This window comes from Sminthopsis crassicaudata, chromosome 1 (assembly GCF_048593235.1).
Source record: "Sminthopsis crassicaudata isolate SCR6 chromosome 1, ASM4859323v1, whole genome shotgun sequence".
NCBI lineage: Eukaryota > Metazoa > Chordata > Mammalia > Dasyuromorphia > Dasyuridae > Sminthopsis > Sminthopsis crassicaudata.
Window position 1 is genome coordinate 6427842 of NC_133617.1, and position 19068 is coordinate 6446909.

Genomic DNA, 19068 nt, shown 5'->3' on the forward strand with positions numbered 1-19068 from the left:
TCCCCCTCCACATTTCTGTTGGGTAGCAACATTGATGGAGCCTTCCATCTGTGGTACCAGAACTCTTCCAGAATTCCCTGTGCTCCCCTACTGGGTTTGTTTTGTTTGTTGTTGTAGTCACTAAGCTAGGACCCTTAGACAAGAAAGGTGTTGGAAAGAACCAAATCATCACTCAGCCCATTAAACTTTTCAGAGTTGTTTATTAGGTTTATTTTATCCATTGTCCTCTCTGATACATGGTGGTTGTTTTATTTATTGCATTTGTCATTGTTTGGGGGATGGGACAGAATGTTTGGGCAGAATGAGGGTGTTGGAAGTGTTGGTCATGAATACAAAGAGATTTTGCTTAAAGTCCCAGTGCTAAAGAAAGGCATTGACAGGGAAATTAGTGCAGAAACCACAGTTCAGAAAGACCAAAGGAGACAAAGAATCACTGAAGATCATTTATTAAAATTGGCAGTTCTGTGTGGATTTCCCAAAGAAATCAGTAAGGGAAGCTTTTTACATGCTCAGAGACACAGAGTGTATAATCGATCTCTAGTTTCTCCCATCCATCAACCTTTCTCCTTGGACTAATTTAGTGCTTAGGGAGAATGTGGGGAGGACGAGTCATATATATCAAGGCTGGATCTTCATTTAAAAGACAGAACAACAAATAAGCCCTGAATTGCTCAGCAGTCTGAGAGGGTGTTCAGGTAAGAGCTAGGTGGAACAAGAACTAGGATTATGTCTTGTCTCTGAGGTAAGTAAGGTTGGAAAGAAAGGCAAATTACAGCAAAACAAGTAGTTCTGCAGGGAGGAGGTCTGTCCCTAAGTTCTAGCTAATGCTGTATACTTGAAGAGCTTCGAGGTAAAGTGTAAAGAGTTTGAAAACCAAGTGCCTACAACAGAGCTGTTGCCCAGAATAAAATGTGGGGGCTGGGCAGCTGGATGGCCCAGTGGATAGTCAGGAGGACCCAAGTTCAAATCTAGCCTCAGATGCTTAATACTTGCTTCGTGATCCTGGGAAAGCCATTTAACCCCAATCACCTCACCCAAAAAAATGTAATTGCAAAATGTTTGACAAAACAATAACACTGCACAACAAAACTCATGTTAAGGCGTAGTTTTCTAAGTCAGTATGTGGCCAGAGGCACTGGGCCTGAACTTATGATGATCTTTGTCTGAAATCCATCTCAGATACTCCCAGAACAGGTGGTTGTGGGCCTCAGTTTCCTCATCTGTAAAATGTACTCTCTTGTTCTTTTCTTCAGTGGATTTTTGTGCCTCTTTTTCCATTTGGCCAATTTTGCTTTTTTAAGGAGTTCTCAAGTGAACTTTTGTATGCAATTTTCCATTTGCTCAGTTCTGCTTTTCAAGACATTCTTCTCTTCATTGGATTTTTGTGTCTCTCTTAGCATTTGGTCTATTCTGGTTTTTAAGGTATTGTTTTCTTCAGTATTTTTTGTGCCTCTTTTACCAAGCTTGGTGATACTTTTTTCATGATTTTCTAGCATCACTCTCATTTCTCTTCCCAATTTTTCTTCCACCTCTTTTATTTGATTTTTTAAATCCTTTTTGAGCTCTCCCATGGCCTGGGGCAAAAATCATATATTTTTTTTTTTCCTTAGAGGCTTTGGATGTAGGAGTTTTAACTTTGTTGTCTTCTGAGTTTATGGTTTGGTCGTCCTTGTCACAATAGTCTCTTTCTATAATCAGGAACTTTTTCTGCTGTTTGAAGCTTATTTCTTGACTTTTAATTCTGTGCTGAAGTGGGGTTCTGCTTCTGGAATGGAGGGGCACCGTCTCAAGCTTCAGGATTTTAGTGCAGTTGTCTTCAGAGATAATTCTGAGGACTTTTCAATTCTTCCAAGTCTGTATGATCTAGGGAGAGGTGTATTTATGACTCTTGTATTGTGCACTGGAATTTGTGATCAGAATCCCTGCCCTCCTACAGCCATATGCTCTGCTGTGCTAATGCTCCACCCCACACTGGAACTGCGATCCAGGACTGTGCACCAGACCCAGGACCGGGCAATGCCAGAGTCCTGCCCCTGTTCCAGAGAAGGGTGTCCTGACATTTCTTTCTGGTCACTTACTGTCCATTGACTGAAATCGCTGCTCCAAGATCTGCTCCTTGTTTTCTAGGATCCAGCCTGTTCTGGACGGCGCTCCTTCTAGAACTTGTTTTGAGGCATTCTTTTAAAGGTGTTTGGACGGGTTTGGGGAGCAGCTCAGGCAAGTCTCTGCCTTTTCTCTGCCTTCCTGGCTCTACTCCCTGTTTTTCATTTTAGATGAACAATGTGTTTACATATTTGTACATGTGGATCCTTTTCTTCCTTTTTTTTACTTTTTCTTTTAAGTCTCATTTGAGGTATAAGTAGTGTTGTAATGTAATGTTCTGTTGTCTCCAGAAACTGCCGATCGCTCTCTGGGAGGAGATCTGCTGTCTCAACTCAATCTCCCAGCCAGACTCTTCTTCCTGTAGAGAGCCTCCAACTCTGATCTAGAGTAGACTCCTCTTCCTCTCCAAAAGTACCGGATTGCTGGACTTGCGAATCCACAGGACGTCTTCTCCTTGACCCAGTCCAGAACTGACTTTCCAGACTCTAACTTCTTTTATCCTCCCAGGGAATGGGCATGGGATAACTCAGGGGCTTGTGGGAGAAATACTTCAACCAATCAATGAACTTGCTCCTCTTAAACATGTAAGCTCCTCCCTAGAATTTCAAAGGGGTAAAACTCCCCTTAAAGGCTGGAACTAGAGAATTGCTAACTACCGACTTAGCACTTAGTAAGAATCTAATATCTCATTATCTCATTAGCTCTTAGTAAGAACCTAACACTGTAAGAGGATCAGAGACTAAGCACAGTATGGGCTCATAGTCCCAAGTGCTTTCCAGAATGGCTAAACTGACTGGCAGCAATATAACAATGTGCCCATTTTCCTGCAGCCTCCCCAGTATTCATCCTTTTACTTTTCTGTCTACTTTGATTGGCATTTCTTTGTGATTTGAACCATTTTTTCATGTGGCTTTTGATCATTTGGATTTCCTTCTTTGAAAACTGACTCCCCCCCTCCCTGTTTCTCATTTAAGAAATCTTTCTTAGATTTAGCAGCAATTGTTTTCATTTTTTTTTCTTTTTATTCCCATTATTTAATAGTGTCTGGTATATAAGAAGCACTTAACAAATGCCCATCCATTAGTCAAATGATTTATTTGTAAAGTGTTTAGTAAGTGCTTTGTACACAGTAGGCACTTACTCAGTGCTTGTCCATTCCCTTCAGACTCTAGTACAGTTCAGCGGTGCAGCAGTTGCTCAGACAATGGAGCTGGAGTGTAGCTGAGGCTGTGGTTGTTGGGATGCTCTCCCTCACTCACCTTCTCAGGCCTTTAGGAGGGATGATGCGGGAATAAGCACAGATTCATTTTCTGCTTCAGGTTTCAGTGACGTTTAAGGATGTCGCTGTGGAATTCACGCAGACGGAATGGCAGCATTTGGTCCCTTTTCAGAAGGAGCTGTACCGGGATGTGATGCTGGAGACCTACGAGAACCTGGTCTGTCTGGGTAAGGACGGGTTCCTGGGGGATGCAGAACCAACTTTCTAGGGGAGGGTTCACATTTGTAATCAATGGGGCTCATTTGCAAAGGGAAGCAGCTTGTTTTAGAATGCTGAGGCCTGGGAGGTAACAGCCCATTTGTGCTCAAGAGATGGGGGTCGAGGGACATGTTTTGCTTCATACAATTAGAAACTGGCAGCTGAATTGCGTCACCCTCAAGATTATACTTTCTTGCTCTTTGTACTCTGAAGGCAAAGGTCAGATGACATAAGAGGTTCCCATCTCATAACTGGAAATGACTTTTTTTCCTGACACAATCTATTATGTGGCTCCATCCCTCATCATTAGCTTACTTCAAAGGTCATTTGTAGTACTGTCCTGAGCTTTACTTGCTTTTCCTCCAAAAAGAAGGAGTGAAGTTAAAGTCGGGGATGGCTCTGACCTGGTCCTTTCTTTGTTCCAACACAGGCCTTACAGTTTCCAAGCCAGACGTGATCTCCCAGTTGGAGCGAAGGGAAGCACCCTGGACGCCAGGAGGGATCCAGAGGAGTAGCTGCCCAGGTGAGTGGTCACAGTAACCATCTGTCCACTTGGTCAGCCTAGGCAGACATTGGTAAACTCTGCACCTAGAGGTCCCCATCGGCTGCCCTTGGGAGCACCGGCTTGCCTGGCCTTGGCTGATCCTGCGGACTCACACACATCGGTTACCCCAGCGGCCTGACGTTTCTCCCCTCCTAACATCTCTCCAGCGCTAGAGAAGGGTCAGCCCGAGCAGGACTAGGGCCTTTCTCCTCCGCCTTGTGCCCCTTCCCCAGATGCTCTGCCCTGGTCACTGAATGAGCCGAAGGGGCCCCTGGGGTTGTCTCCGCTTCTTTCGGCGTGGGCTGCCACGGCCGACTAATTCATGACTGATGGGCAGCCTGGTGGAGACCCGCCTCTCACCGCCCCTGATCTCCCTGAGGATGATTAGGAAGTTTTCGGTAATGTCAAGCTTGGTTTGCCTCTTTCCCCAAATACTCATTGCTCCTCCTTACACCCCCTGGGGCCAAACAGAACAGGTCAGTTAGCTCTCTAAGGACCTGATGTTGTCACCAGCCCCAGGTCTTCTCTTCCCCCTAAAAACCCCCATTTCCTTCATCGAGTTGTATGATGGCAGGAACTTAAGCCCCCGGGACCCCCCAACATCCTGGTTTCCCAGCTCTGGATGTTTCTGAGGTGCCCAGAAGTGAACATGCACATGGACAGCGACTTCTCTGATACCAGAAGATAATTGGGAAGTGATCCAGGGCTTTGAGTGGACCACACAGTCAGCACAGTCAGCATTAAGGGAAGCACAGAGTTGAGAAATGGGAGGTGAGAATCTCCTTGTACCCAGCCCTGATCAGATCACATCCGGGTGTGTGTTTTGTTGGCAGGATTCAGAGGCAAGTCCCTGCCCTAAAATTTTCAGGATCCATTTGCTTCCTTTTTTGTTCCTTAGATTGGGACAATATTCATGTGACCCATGACATCTCTCCCCTTCACCCTGATCTCAGAGGTCACTGGCAGTGGCTTAGAAATGACCCCTGCCGGCCATTTCTGTCCTTAAGGATGTCCTGCACCTGAGCACTCATCGAGGCAGCCGGAAGCTCTCCTATGAGCTCAGTAATTAAATATCTCTTCCTTCTATTCCCTCTCATTCAGTCCTTTCCATCACCGAGGTCATTCTAGCTGCTTTATCTTTTTCCCGTCCAACTTTGAAATAGTCTTAGCTCCTTCTGGATCTCCTTTTCCCTGAGCTAGTCTGAAACAGGCCCCTGGTTGTTACTGGGTATTCAGCAGCACGCAGGACATTGTTTTGTGTCAGTGTCACAGGTCTATGAAAGTCAGGGGTAGTCGGACTTCTTTTACAAACTCTTAGTTGGAGTATTCTCTTCTTCCAGCTGTTCCCACTTTTTCTACCTCAACACTTAGTTCTGCCTTCTTGGTGGGGCTCAGTTCCAGAGTAGCATTTCCCTTGGTGGGGGAAGCATAAAATTACCAAGATAAGTCAGGACATCATTAGCGCCTTCCTTTCAGAGAGAGTGCTGGCAGGTGTCTCATTACTGGATCACGCCTTTTAAAAAAAAATAGAATTTAAATTTTTAAATTATTCCAACTTTAAGAAACAGGAACAAACAAGTATTTCAGAATTCAAAGGAAACTGTAAAGCTTGCATCAAATACCCCTAATATTTCTTGTCAAAATTAGCCAATAAACTCAATGTATTAATTTTAAAGCTATCCTGCTTGTGCTTACCTTCTGAATCTCTGCTCACTCTTACTCCCTCTTTCGGCATCACTTGCAACTCTCACTGTCTCGTTGGACATTCCTCCTTGGTTAAAAACAAAGCACTTGTACCTAGTAACCATAACTAAGTAGAACATCCATTTGTTAATCATATCTGGAATCAATGTCTGAATTGACACTTCTAGTTCCTTGTCTTTGTTTCAGAAGCAGGTTTCTTCATTGGTTTTATGTAGTTAAGTTTTTCTAAATGTCTCTGAATGCATCCTTTTTCATCTTTTCTTATGGTGTAACATGTACTATTCAACAATAATATACTATAATTTGTCTAACCATTCCTTAGTTGAGGAGTACCAATGCTATTTATCGATCTTTTGCTATAACAAAATAAGTCATTTCCCTTTTTCTTTGATTTTTTTAGTGGTATCTCTTGGGCAGAGGCTATGTCAAATTTAGTGATACCTTGAATATATTTCCATATTGCTTTCCATAATGGCTTGGCCACTATATAGCTCCACTGCCATTACATCTGTGAGCCTGTATTCCTGAAGCCTCTTTGTCAATTATCATTTCCCTTTCTGCCATTCTTATTATGAGGTAGAATCTCAGGGTTGCTTTAATTCATATTTTCTAGTTCTTCGTGATGTTAAGCATTTTTTGTCTCTTGAGAGATTTTTTCCGCTTTGAGAAAGGATTCTTCAACCATTTATCTAATGAAATGTAGCTCTTCTTCTTAAAACTTGAATCATTTTCTTATTTGTTAGGTATAAGAAGTTTATCTGCAAAGACTTTTTTTCCTCCAGTTGTTTTCCTTTGTAGCTAATATTAGTGATTTTTTTTTTTTTTGCAAAAACATTTCCGCTTATATGGTCATAATTGTCCATTTTATTTTTTGTGTTCCTCAGCATCTGTAGTCACAGGAGATATTTTCTTCCTTATTCCTTTAGTTTGTTTATAATGTCACCTTTTATATCTAATTCCTATAAACTTTGGGGGCTTCTTGTGGTATATGTGGGAGATATTGATCTAAACCTGATTTCTACCCAGCTCCTTTCAGGAGTTTCTTCTCTTGACATAAATGCCTGCTCATGTTGTTTAATTATTGTCCATGTTCTCCCAAATGTTCACCACAGAATATCATTTGAATATGTTAGAGGCTTTCCTTGCTTTTTCCTGATATCTTAAGGTTACCATTAGAGCTATCTTGCTGTCCATTTGTCATGTCCTGTCACGTAACCTGTGTATGTGTGTGTCTAGTTCCTCGACAAAGACCTTTAGTCCCCAAAGTACCTTGTTGGGTCTATGTCATAGCCTGATTGCACTTACCATGTGCCTCTTCATTACCTTCAGGGTGATATTTGTTTCTGCTTCTTCAGAGCTGCTTCTAATTTCCACTTAACAATACTAAGAAATTGTTAGTATTGAAAAAAAAAAAAAGGTGCCTTTGCTTTCATGAGAAACTTGAGGGTTGTAAACCTTTTGCAGTTTCCAAAGCAATTTCCAAAGCAATCCCACTTCCCTTCTTTTTAAGTCAATGCCAAACTCATCATTTTCTCTGCTTTCTATCCCCAGTATAGATAGAGTTCAGCAAGCTTTCTGGGACAGTTTCATGATATACATTGATATCTGGACAATAGACATTGTTTAGGCTCTGGATCTTTTTTTACGACGTGGAAGGGCCAAACTCTTAAGATTTACATAGATTTCTTTAGGGTCATCGGCATTGTCAGGAGGCTTTGATGTAATGTGTAAATGATATATCTGGAGCATACTAAATAATTAGAGAATTCTGAAAATATTTAAAATGAGTAAATCCCAAGATATATATAGGACCTACATAATGCAAAAAATGTTTGAATGAGGGATAGCTAGGTGGTGCAGTGAATAGAGCACCAGCCCTGAAGTCAGGAGGACCTGAGTTCAAATCTGGTCTCAGACATTTAATACTTCCTATCTGTGTGACCCTAGGCAAGTCACTTAGCCCCAATTGCCTCAGGAAAAAAAAAAGAAGAAAAAATTGAATGAAATGAAAGAAGACTTAAATAATTAAGAGACAAGTAAAACATTTACAGATGAGCTAGACCATTACAATAAAGAAGACAATACTTCATAGATTCATTCTCATACTTGATATTGTACCAATTTAATCATAAAGGGGGATATTTTATGGATTGATATAACAGTAATCAAATTCATAGAGTAACAAGGTGAAGATTATCAAGAGAAATAGTGAATGAACATTTTAATAAAAGGAATGTACCATTATAAGACATCAGTTAAATTGCAGAGCAATAATTATCAAAAAATATTGAGTACCAGTTAACAAATAGAAAAGTCACTAAATAGAAAGCATTAACAAATAAGATCCAGAACCCTGATATTTGATAAACCCAGAAATATAAACTCCTGAGAGGGGGACTAGTTATTTAGACAAGAATTTCTGAGAAAAATATAAGTACTTTGGTAGAAATAGATTTATTAAATTATTTTTTTTCTTGATGGAGAATCCAAAAGGCAGGAAGATGTGTGTACAACAGAAATAACAAAAGAAGACATTGATGTTTTTTTATTTCATTCAGATTGGGAAACTGCTCATGGAACCAAGGAGACAACTGTAAAATTGGACATGTCAGTAGAAGAATCATCCTGGGAATATGATGCCATGTTAAAGAGGCACCATAACAGTGAGGAAAAAAATCCTCAGAAAGGAAAAATAACCCAAAAGAAGCCTGCAAATAAGTTGAGAAGCTGCAAATATAATAGTTATGACAGTAGCTTCAGTCTGGGGCACATCCCTTTTGCCCAACAGAAATTATCTGTTGGAATGATTCTCCATAAACGTGATAAAAACAAAAGGCACTTTAGACTGTCTACAGACTTAAGAAAACATAAGAAAATACATTCAAAGATGATATTTTCCAAGTATAGTGAATATATGAAATTCTTTAAGTATAACTCACACTTTATTGAAAATGGTAGGCTACAAAACAGAGAGAAGTGTTATCTATGTAATGAATGTGGGAAAGCCTTCAGCCAGAAAGCCAGTCTTACTCAACATCATAGAATTCATACTGGAGAGAAACCCTATGAATGTAATGTGTGTGCAAAGACTTTCCGCCAGAGCACAGGACTTAAGCAACACTGGACGATACACACTGGAGAGAAACGTTATGAGTGTAATGAATGTAGGAAGGCCTTCCGTCTGAGAGCACAGCTTATTCAGCATTATCGAATTCACACTGGAGAGAAACCATATGAATGCAATGACTGTGGGAAGACTTTCCGCCAGAGCGCACAACTAACTCAACATCAGACAATTCATACTGGAGAGAAACCTTATGAATGTGCAGAATGTGGAAAGGCTTTCCGCCTGAGAACATTACTTATCCAACATCATAAAATTCATATTGGAAAGAAACCTTATCGATGTAATTACTGTGGGAAGGCTTTCCGCCTCAGTTCACAGCTTATACAACATCAGACAATCCATACTGAAAAGAAACCTTACAGATGTACAGTATGTGGTAAGTCTTTTCATCAGAGAGCCTTACTTACTCAACATCAGACAATTCACAGTGGGGAAAAGCCTTATGAATGTAATGAATGTGGGAAGGCCTTCCGAAATAGCACGTGCCTTACTCAGCATCAGACAATTCATACTGGAGAGAAACCTTATGAGTGTCATGAGTGTGGGAAGGCCTTCCGACTAAGTGCTTATCTAATACGGCATCAGAGAATTCACACTGGAGAAAAACCTTTTACATGTAATGACTGTGGGAAGGCCTTTACCCATAATGCAGGACTTTCATTGCATAAAAGAATTCATGCTGGAGAGAAACCATATGAATGTGATGAATGTGGAAAGGCCTTCCGCCGAAGATCGGGGGTGGTTGAACATAAGATAATTCATACTGGAGAGAAAACGTATAACTGTAGTGAATGTGGCAAGGCTTTCCGCTGGAGAACAGGACTTATCCAACACCAGAGAATTCATACTGGAGAGAAACCTTATAAATGTGATATATGTGGAAAGGCCTATCGCTTAAGCAAAGGACTTACTCAACACCAGAAAATTCACACCGGAGAAAAACACTGTGTGTGTACTGAATGTGGGAGTGCCTTCCGCCTGAAAAGACAACTGAGGCAGCATCAAAAGCTGCACAGTGGGGAGAAACGTTACGAGTGTGATCAGTGTGGGATGGTCTTCTGCCAGAGCAGAACCCTTATTCAACATCAGAGAATCCATAGTGGAGAAAAACCTTATGAGTGTAATGAATGTGGGAAAGCCTTTCGCTTAAAGACACGTCTTAATGAACACCAGACAGTTCACACGGGCGAGAAACGCTTTGAATGTGGTGAGTGTGGGAAGGCCTTCCGCCAGAAGACACATCTTACTGAGCATCTGTCAATTCACAGTGGAGAGAAGCCCTTTGAATGCAGGGACTGTGGGAAGGCCTTCCGCTTGAGAACACAGCTTACTCAGCATCACATAATTCACACTGGGGAGAAGCCATATGAATGTAATGTATGTGGGAAGGCCTTCAGTCACAGGACTGAATGTAATCGGCATTATAGAATTCACACTGGGGAGAAACGTTATGAATGTATTGAGTGTGGGAGAGCCTTCCGCTTGAGCACACACCTGACACGGCACAGGAGGATTCACACTGGGGAGAAACCCTATGAATGTGGCGAATGTGAGCTGGCATTCCGCCTGAGGGCACAGCTTACTCATCATCAGAGAATTCATGGTGGAGGGAACATTTAGGAGAATTATCCATGAGGAGAGGGTGTTCTCCAAAACAAATGCCTTTCTCACATCTGTCAATAATGAATAGAGGAAACTTATCTGTATAACAAATATGGGAAGCCTTTGAGCTAGAGCATGGAACTTAAGAAATGTCAAGTCATTCATGTCAAAAACTATATTAATATAATAAATGTGAGTGTTATATAACTAGAGCTAGAAACTTTTACCAAAAATTAAAGATCTTATTTTAAAGATCGCCTTCTTTTAAAGGCAATCTTCCTCCCAATTTGAGGCAGCTGCCTAGTCTGCTTTGTTAGCAAGTTTCCTACCTACTTTCTACCTAAAAGTTTCTTAAACCTTTCTTCAAAATCTAAATGCTTACTTCAATTGACTTAGATGCTTAATCAATTCTCGAATCTTAGCTTCATTCATATTTCAGCAAATGTGGATTCTAACTTAATTCTTTCCTCTCCTATCTTACTTTAGCCTACATACTGTCCTCCATGCTGCCCACAGATAATCACAAATATTCTATATCTTTGAGAAACTTCATTAAATTTACCATCCCTCATAGCTCTTGCCCTATATCTTTCCTCCCTTTGACAACTACTACCTTCTCAAAATATATGCTACAAAAATGCTCCAGAAGTAGCTCCAAAACCTTTGATTGTCTCCAATTCTCCTCTCACACATCAGTCACTTTCAGTGTTGCTTCCAAACTTCTTTGTGGGCTGATGTGGATAACTTCAAGATTGCTGGAGATCTTTCAGTTGTTAGCTTGGCCTTTCTTTAATTCTCAGCTTCTGTTGACCCCAGACTCTTCTGGATACTCTACTCCATGGGTCTTTGTGACACTGGATTCTTGTGATTTTCCCACATGTCTGATTATTGTTCCTCGGTCTCATTTTCAGAATCATCATCCATGTCCAACCCTTATCTTCGTGAGAATATATCAGCAATCTGTTATCTATTTGCACTCTGTCTCTTGGATTTCTCATCTCTTGCATAGTGAATTGTGATGTTCTGTTTTCTCTAAATCGTAATTGTTTTCTGTGAGGAGGTTTCTTGGAGAGCTTCTGGAGGCAGCCTTCCTTTCAGTTCAGTTCAATCATCCCAAAATGCAGCCAGGAATTAAAGTCCTCTACTGTCTCTTTCCAAATATTATCTCCAGATCCTTTATTTTCTCCTTCAAGTCTTGTCTCCTTCACTTGGGGCTTGGCTAACTTTCTGTAGAGGCCTTCCTCTCCTCTGCCCCGAGAGCTCTTGTCCAAATGTCTCCAGCCAGCTTCAGCCTCTGGCTCCCTCTGAATCCAAAGCCTCCAATCAGCACAAAGATTGAATCTCAAATGACTCTTCCTTTCCCCACTGAATCCTGGTTCCTTATATCCTCCCAGAGAATGGGCTTGTGGGAGCTCCTTAAAAGTATACTCTCTTAAAGTGTGAAAGGTGTGAACTCTGAACTAGAGAATTGTTAAGTACCATGCTAAATTAGACAACCGACTTAGCACCTTGTAAGAATCCTAACAACGAATTAATAAATCAGTGCACATGACTTCTAGATACCTCTTGAATTCTTGTACCATATCTCTAACTCCATATTACACTTTTCTTATTGGATTCCCTGTAGATCTTGTAAATTCACGAACATGCCCCAAACAAAATTTCATTATTTTTCCACTAAAACTCTTCTTTCTAAGCTCCCTATTTCCATTGGAAGTATCACCATGTTTTGGGGGTGTTTAATTGTGTCCGACCTTTTGGGGTTTTCTTGGCATAGATACCAGAGAGGTTTATCATTTCCTTCTCCAGCTCATTTTACAGATGAGGAAACTGAACCAAACAAGGATAAGTGATTTGCTCAGATTTAAGCTTGTGACTATGTGTCTTCTTGACTGAGCTTATTGATCTATCCACTGGACCACCTAGATGCCTCATAGACTGCCATTCTTAGTGTTAGCTAAATTCACAAACTATCAGTCAGTTAAGCAGTTTCGACATTTCTAGCTCTACGGTATCTCTCAAGTCCTTCTTCTTTGAGCTCATAATGTTGTTCAGATGATGAACTCTCGATGAAATTTTTAAATTCATAACCCTGCAGGCCTGCAGCCCTCTCCCATCCTCCATACAGCTGCCAAAATCCCAAAGCACAAAGATGCCTACGTCATTCACCTGTCAAGGAGTCCTTTGTCAGCAAACCCTTCAGGCTTCTGTCACATTATTTTTCTTGGATTTAAGTTATATGTATTTTTATTTTGTTTTCTACCTAATAGAATGTAAGCTTCTTTAAATAGGAACTGTTTAATTTTGGTCTTTTTACTTCCAAATTAGAATTAGTTGCTGGCATGTGCTATGTTTTTGATGCTTGAATGACTGAAATGAGGAAGTGGCAAACATCTGCCCCCTCAAACACTCTAACTTTGTTAAAATTATCCACCATTTTTTCCTGCCTTTGAGTCACAAAATATCCCTTAGCTAAAGTGAATTCATTTTTCTGCAGTCTTGATCCCTCCCCTTCTTTATTTTCATTTTCCCTGTCAAATGGGAATTAAATCAAATTAAATAATAAATACAAGCAAAAGGGAAAGGGCCTGGCTTGTATTTATTATTTAATTAGACCAACATTTTACTTTATTTTATTATTTATTTTGCTGAGGGAATTGGAGTTAAGTGACTTGCCCAGGATCACACTGCTAAGAAGTGTTAAGTGTCTGAAGCCATATTTGAACTCAGATCCTCCTGACTTCAGAGCTGGTGCTCTATCCACTTCGCCACCTAGCTGCCCCAGACCAATATTTTACAGACCCTTGTACAGATTTTGGAATGGGAAGGTAGCTGGCAACTGGGTCTTTGTGATGGTCAATCCCTCCCTCCCCAACTCGAAGTAGAAATGAATCCAGATAAGGACAGGAATTCTTGGTTTGATTTGGTCGGATTTTGGCCCTACTTAGTTCTCGGCACACTGTGTAGCAGGTTCTTGATGAGCATCAGATATAAGTGCTCACTTCCCTGAGCAGGTAGAGAAGTTCAGGATCCCTTGAAAAAGAAGGTGCTCCAGTCAGATCTGTACTTTTAGGAAGATGACTTGGGGAGCTGAGTTGGGGTTAGATTAGAGAAGGGACTGCCTGCTGGCAGAGATACCAACTAGTAGCCTCTTGCAGTAGTCATAAGGTTTAAGGTGATGAGGGCTTGTACCAGGGCGGTGAGGAAAGCAGGGACATCCATGAAAGAGACTGTGGGGGCGCTCAGGAGGCCTTAGCCACGGCTGAGATATGGGCTGGAGGATGATACTCAAGTTGCAAGCTTGAGTGATTGGGAGGATGGGGTAATATCAACAGGTAAGGGTAAGGTTTGGAAGAGGCAGGAGAAGAGTCGGGAGGAAAGCTAATGAGTGCAGGTGTAGATATATTGAGATTTAGATGGATTCAGGATACCTCATTCAAGATGGCGATTTGGCAGTTGGAGATTAAGTGAGAGATTAAGTCCTAACTTGTAGATGTGAGAATGATCAGAATAGAGCCGATAATTTAATTCATCCCTTTCTGGTAGCTTGAGTACAAAATAGCTACACGGGGTAAGCTTTTACACGAGGTTTCTGGACTCCAGTGGACAACCCGGAAGCATGGGGGCTTTGCTCTACTAAATTAAAGTATAAATCCTACTGCTGCTAAGTAAATCAACTGTGTTTAAAAAAAAAAAAAAAAAAAGGAAGAAGAGAAAAGAAAAAGAACGTGCTCACTGTCCAGCGCCCCAAGCTGAGACTTGAAGGAAGATCAAGGTAAGGAGGAAGCGCATCCCAGCGCTGGAGCGACAGCTTCTGTGAGGAAAGATGTGTGTTAAATTTGGCGACTTTGGCTGGAATGTAAAGTGCTTGAAAGGGATTCAGGGGCAGCCAAGGTAGGAGAGTGGGTGGGAGTCATCCTGCAGAAGAGGAAAGACCCAGCAGTAAGCATTGATTTGGCACCTGCTGTGAGCCAGGCCTGCTAGTATCTGCTTATATAAAATTCCACCTTCAGGAGACTCTCAACCTAAAGGGGGAGGGGAGAAAACACACAAAAGGGACACTGAAAGGGGGTTGGGGTGGTATCTGGCGGGCCACTCCCTAAACGGTTTTTGCTCAGCATCGGGGCAGGGGCACTAAGGACAGGTTCCCCCCCAGACTGACAATCCTACAGAAGGGCTCCAGGAGCAACCCATGCAAACAGTTTTATCCTAGGGTCCTTGGGGAAGATTGGAGCAGGGGGATCAACCCTCTTATTTAGAAAGGTGGCTTTGGCCTCTTGTCCAGTTGGTTTTTAGCTGAGTCCAGCTCTTCATGAGCCTCTTGGGTTTGCAAGCAAACCTACCAGAGTGATTTGCTGTTTCCTTCTCCAGCTCATTCTGCAGATGAGGAAACTGAGGCAGGCAGGATGAAAGGCCTTGCCCAGGCTCGCCCAGCTCAGCCCTTCCTGACTCCAGGGTGGGCTCTCTTTGCCCAGCTGTCGTCTCCCTAGAGGATAAATTAGACAAGTGGTCCAGGTGGGACCGGACAGGGGTCTGGGGTAGGATGGGAGGATGGGATTTATGCTGGAGAGGCTGTGGCAAGCTCTGGATTTAGTCAGGCTGCCAACTGTCCCTGCCCACGTGACCTCACTGTGCCACTTTGCTGATCAGGAAAATCGGAGATTTGGACTAAATTGCTTCTGAATCCTAGACTGCTTGCCCCTAACTCTGACCATTTTGTGGAGGAAGAGAAATGACAAGCTGTCCTCTGCATTTTAAAGTCTGGCAGGGAGGCTGATTTATGATGAACTTCAGGGAGATCTTGCATTTCTCTTGGCAGGCATGTGACTGCCTAAAGCAATTCTCAATGAACATTTTATTAAAATAAATTTTGATGGATGCCTCTTTTTATGTCCTCCATCGTTTTCCCAGTATCCCCTCCCCTCCCAGAGAAACATCCTGTGTGACAATTGTGGTGGTTTGGGTTTTTTAAGAAAAAAAAAAGAACCCAAAACAAGCAATTGCTACATGGAAAAATCAGAAAACATAAGCAGTGGACTCCCACTGCTGAGCCCGAGGGGTCAGGCTGCCTTCCCAGGCCTCTCCAGTGGAGCTGCCCTGCTTGCCACGCGCTCTTTTTAATAACAGTGGAATGAAGCACCGAGATTCCATTGTGGGGGTTGCCAAGTGAGCCTTTGTCTTTGGGGGGTGAGGGTTCTTCAGAGCAGATAGCGGGGCTGGTGGGTAGCGTACTTTCTCTCCAGTTGTTCTTTCAGCCTCTCAGCTACCAAATACACAGGCTGTGAGGGCTTGCATTCCCCCTAGCTTCTGAGACTCGCCCAAATCACGAATTCTGTAGTGTTTAGTTTGCAAAGCACTTTACAACGCTTGACTCATTTGAGCCTTACTTTATGCAGTAGGTACATTATTATTTCTGCTTTTCTGTGGAGACCCACCTAGGGGGTCTGCGTCCCCCTGCGCCAGCTGGCCCCCCGGAAGTTGTGAGCCTGGTATTCACATCCCAAGTGTGGTGCAACACACCATCTGAGTGCACTACAGAGAACACGCTCTGACTCTCCCGAGGCTTCTTGCTCAGTTCTCAGGACTTCTGACATTCTCTGTAGTGCTGGGGCTAGTGAGGTTCTAGTTCTAGAATCTCTATTGCCTGTCAAAGCTTGGGTAGTATATGAATTATTCGAGATCGCACTTTGATGCTGCTTCTGACTCCAGGCCATGTATGGGTTAATGATCTTGTCCAGAGGAACTGGATTGAACTGGCTTCTTCCCTTTCAGGGAGTTCTTACGTGAGGGCTGAGTTTCCTTTCTACACACATAAGTTTATCGTTCTTCTGTGGTGTTTCATGTTGTGGTTTTGAAGAATGGATAGGATTTCCAAAAAGTGTTCAACACTTGGAGCTTTTAAACAAGACACTTTGGTGGCTCCTCATGATGCGGCAGAGGGTGTTTGGGGAAATTGAAGCATTTTCGGACTCCTTCAAGTGCACACTGAATAGGATCGATCCCACTGGAGCTCATGAATTCATAGCAAGCCGAGTCAACTGGCAGCTGAAGGCTCTCTGATTCCTCTTCAGAAGGGCTTCTTGCTGCTGCAACAACAGCAAAAGCTAGCAAAAAAGTGAAAACAGTCCACTAAGGCTTGGGAGACATTGCAAAGCCTGGTGAACTGGAGGCTCCAAAAAGTGATTTTTACAGAAGAAGCGCAGCTCATGTTTTCATACAAAGCTAACCCCAAACTTTTGTCATAAGAACTCTCACAGACTCCGATCTGGGTATCTTCAGAACATCTAAACAGCTGAAAATAGCTTTAGGATTTTTTTCTTTTAAGTCTTCGTGGACCCAGAAGTCTTGTGCAGATGAAAGGAATGAGGAATGTTGACGAATAGGTTGCTGTCCTGAGAAGCAGAATTCTGGAGGAAATTGCTAACAGAAAAAGGAATATTGCAACATGGCACTGTAGCTGAAAGTTATCCAAGAAGATAATAAGCATATTTTAGTGGCCTGGAAATCTGATTGCTAGAATCGAGACATTCTTCAAAAGTATATTTAAGTGCAGTGGATAGTCAGGAGGACCTGAGTTCAAATCTATCCTCAGACATTTTAACACTTCCTAGCTGTGTGATCCTTGGACAAGTCATTTAACCCTAATTGACTCAGAAAAAAAAATTATATATATATGTGTTTAAAAAAAAAAAAAAAAAAGAGGAAGAAGAGAAAAGAAAAAGAACGTGCTCACTGTCACCCAGGAGCGCCCCAAGCTGAGACTTGAAGGAAGATCAAGGTAAGGAGGAAGCGCATCCCATATATATATGATGCAATGGGATTTTAAAAAATCATGATTTTCTGATGCAGACCTAAAGAATGTTTAAAATCTCATCACCTAGATGTGGAAATGATTTAAAACAAGCCATTATGGCTACAAGACTTTGCATATTAAGATTACTTAAGATATAAAACTTTGTAAAGGTTTATAGTATATATGTCAATAAACTTAATTGCCTTATTGTGTGGCAAGTAATTTGCACACTATCATAACATTTTCTTGACTAGAACTTGTTCCCAGAGATAGGAATGGATGATTTGGCAAGTGATTGGGTTGCTGGCGTGTGCAGAAAAGGAGTAGAGTGGAGTATATACCAAGACAGTAGACTGGGTGACTGAAAGAATGGTGGACCCCGGACACCTCTGCTGCTTACTTCCGATATGTCGTGTACATACTTAGTTTGTACATAGCTGTTGGCAGGTTGTTTCCCTCCTTAGACTATGAGCTCCTTGAAAGCCGGGTCTGTGCCTTTGGATCCCTAGCTCTTAGCTCGACAGCCGATACTTGTAGACATTGTTGACTGACAGTAAGTGACAGAGACATCCTGAAGACTTTGAGATCCATGTGGGTGACGCGGGGCTGGGGTGATCGTGTGAGGGACCAGATGGGGGAAAGAGCTAAGGACAGCCACACCCGGGACGGCATCTCGAGGAGGTCCCGCCAAGGAGACGGAGGGGAGGACGGGAGAGCCACAGGAGAGTCTCCACACTGTCAGAGAGGTCAGGAATGAGGACTGAGGAAGAGACATTGGGGTTGGCCATTGTTATCACCAGTAACCTAGAACAGAGCGAGGGGAGACACCCAGGACTGGTGGCGGTTTCAAGGCCTAGCTGAGCGTCATCTCCCAGCGGGAAGCAGACTTGTTTCTAGGCAAGAGAGAAGGAACCGGCAGCTGGGGAGTGGAGACGGGATGGGGAGCAACGAGATGATGAGTAACCTGGGGGGAGGGTTAGGTCTTCGAGAACAAAGAGAACTAAAGAGGGCCTAGGCCTTGGTCAGGGTGTGGGCGATGAGCTAGATCTCCTGGCAAATTAAGATGGGAGGGCCCAGCAGAGAGGGGAGAACCCTGGGGGAAGGGAGAACCCTGGGGGAAGGGAGAACCCTGGGGGAAGGGAGAACCCTGGGGGAAGGGAGGTATTAAGTCCAGCAAGAACAAACTGTGTGAGAGGAGTTTCCATAAGAGGGAGGTACCAAAAGGCGAGTGAGTGAGTGGAGAGAAGATGAGGGCTTCCAGAGGACCAAGCCGTTGGGACTGGGGAGAGCTGGGAAGGGAGTTTACGCCCCACAAGTCACAAACCTGCTCCCCGTCAAACGTGGTAAAAGGCCCGTCCTCGGCCACCTTCCCTCTCCTCCGCCTGGCTACCGCACATGAGAAAGCCCTTTCTGCCAGTTCACCGGCGCTCCCGGAGACAGCCCCTCGGGGCCCAGGGGAGGGTGGGCTCTCCCTATTGCTTGCCCCCCCCATGTAGAATTATCCGAGTTATTCCATGAGGGAGCCGAGGGAGCCGGGACTGTAGAGGGATGGGGTCTCTCAGGGAGGAAAGGGATGCGCGTGGCGGGATTCTGACCCGCAGGGGCACAGCCAGGGGGTGAGACGGAGGCGGCCGCAGACCGAAGAGCCTTCAGTGGCTCCCCATGGCTTCTAGGGTACCGTGGGAGGCTCTGGACAGGCTCTGGCGGGCCGGGGCTCC

At 43.2% G+C, this 19068-nt stretch overlaps 1 protein-coding gene across 3 annotated transcripts in view; it reads left to right on the forward strand.

The window, feature by feature from the left end:
- LOC141549629 (uncharacterized) overlaps window positions 1-17557 on the forward strand; it is a 47790-nt gene extending 30233 nt beyond the window's left edge. For 2 of the 3 annotated variants that reach the window (XM_074279775.1, XM_074279518.1), the window contains exons 2-4: window positions 3423-3549; window positions 4011-4103; window positions 8387-17557. In XM_074279775.1, coding sequence (XP_074135876.1) covers window positions 3516-3549; window positions 4011-4103; window positions 8387-10575 — 2316 coding nt within the window. In that variant the 5' untranslated portion in view covers window positions 3423-3515 and the 3' untranslated portion in view covers window positions 10576-17557. The remainder of the gene's footprint in view (window positions 1-3422; window positions 3550-4010; window positions 4104-8386) is intronic. The other variant, XM_074279607.1, reaches the window with a different exon arrangement.
- Window positions 17558-19068: the final 1511 nt, after the last annotated feature.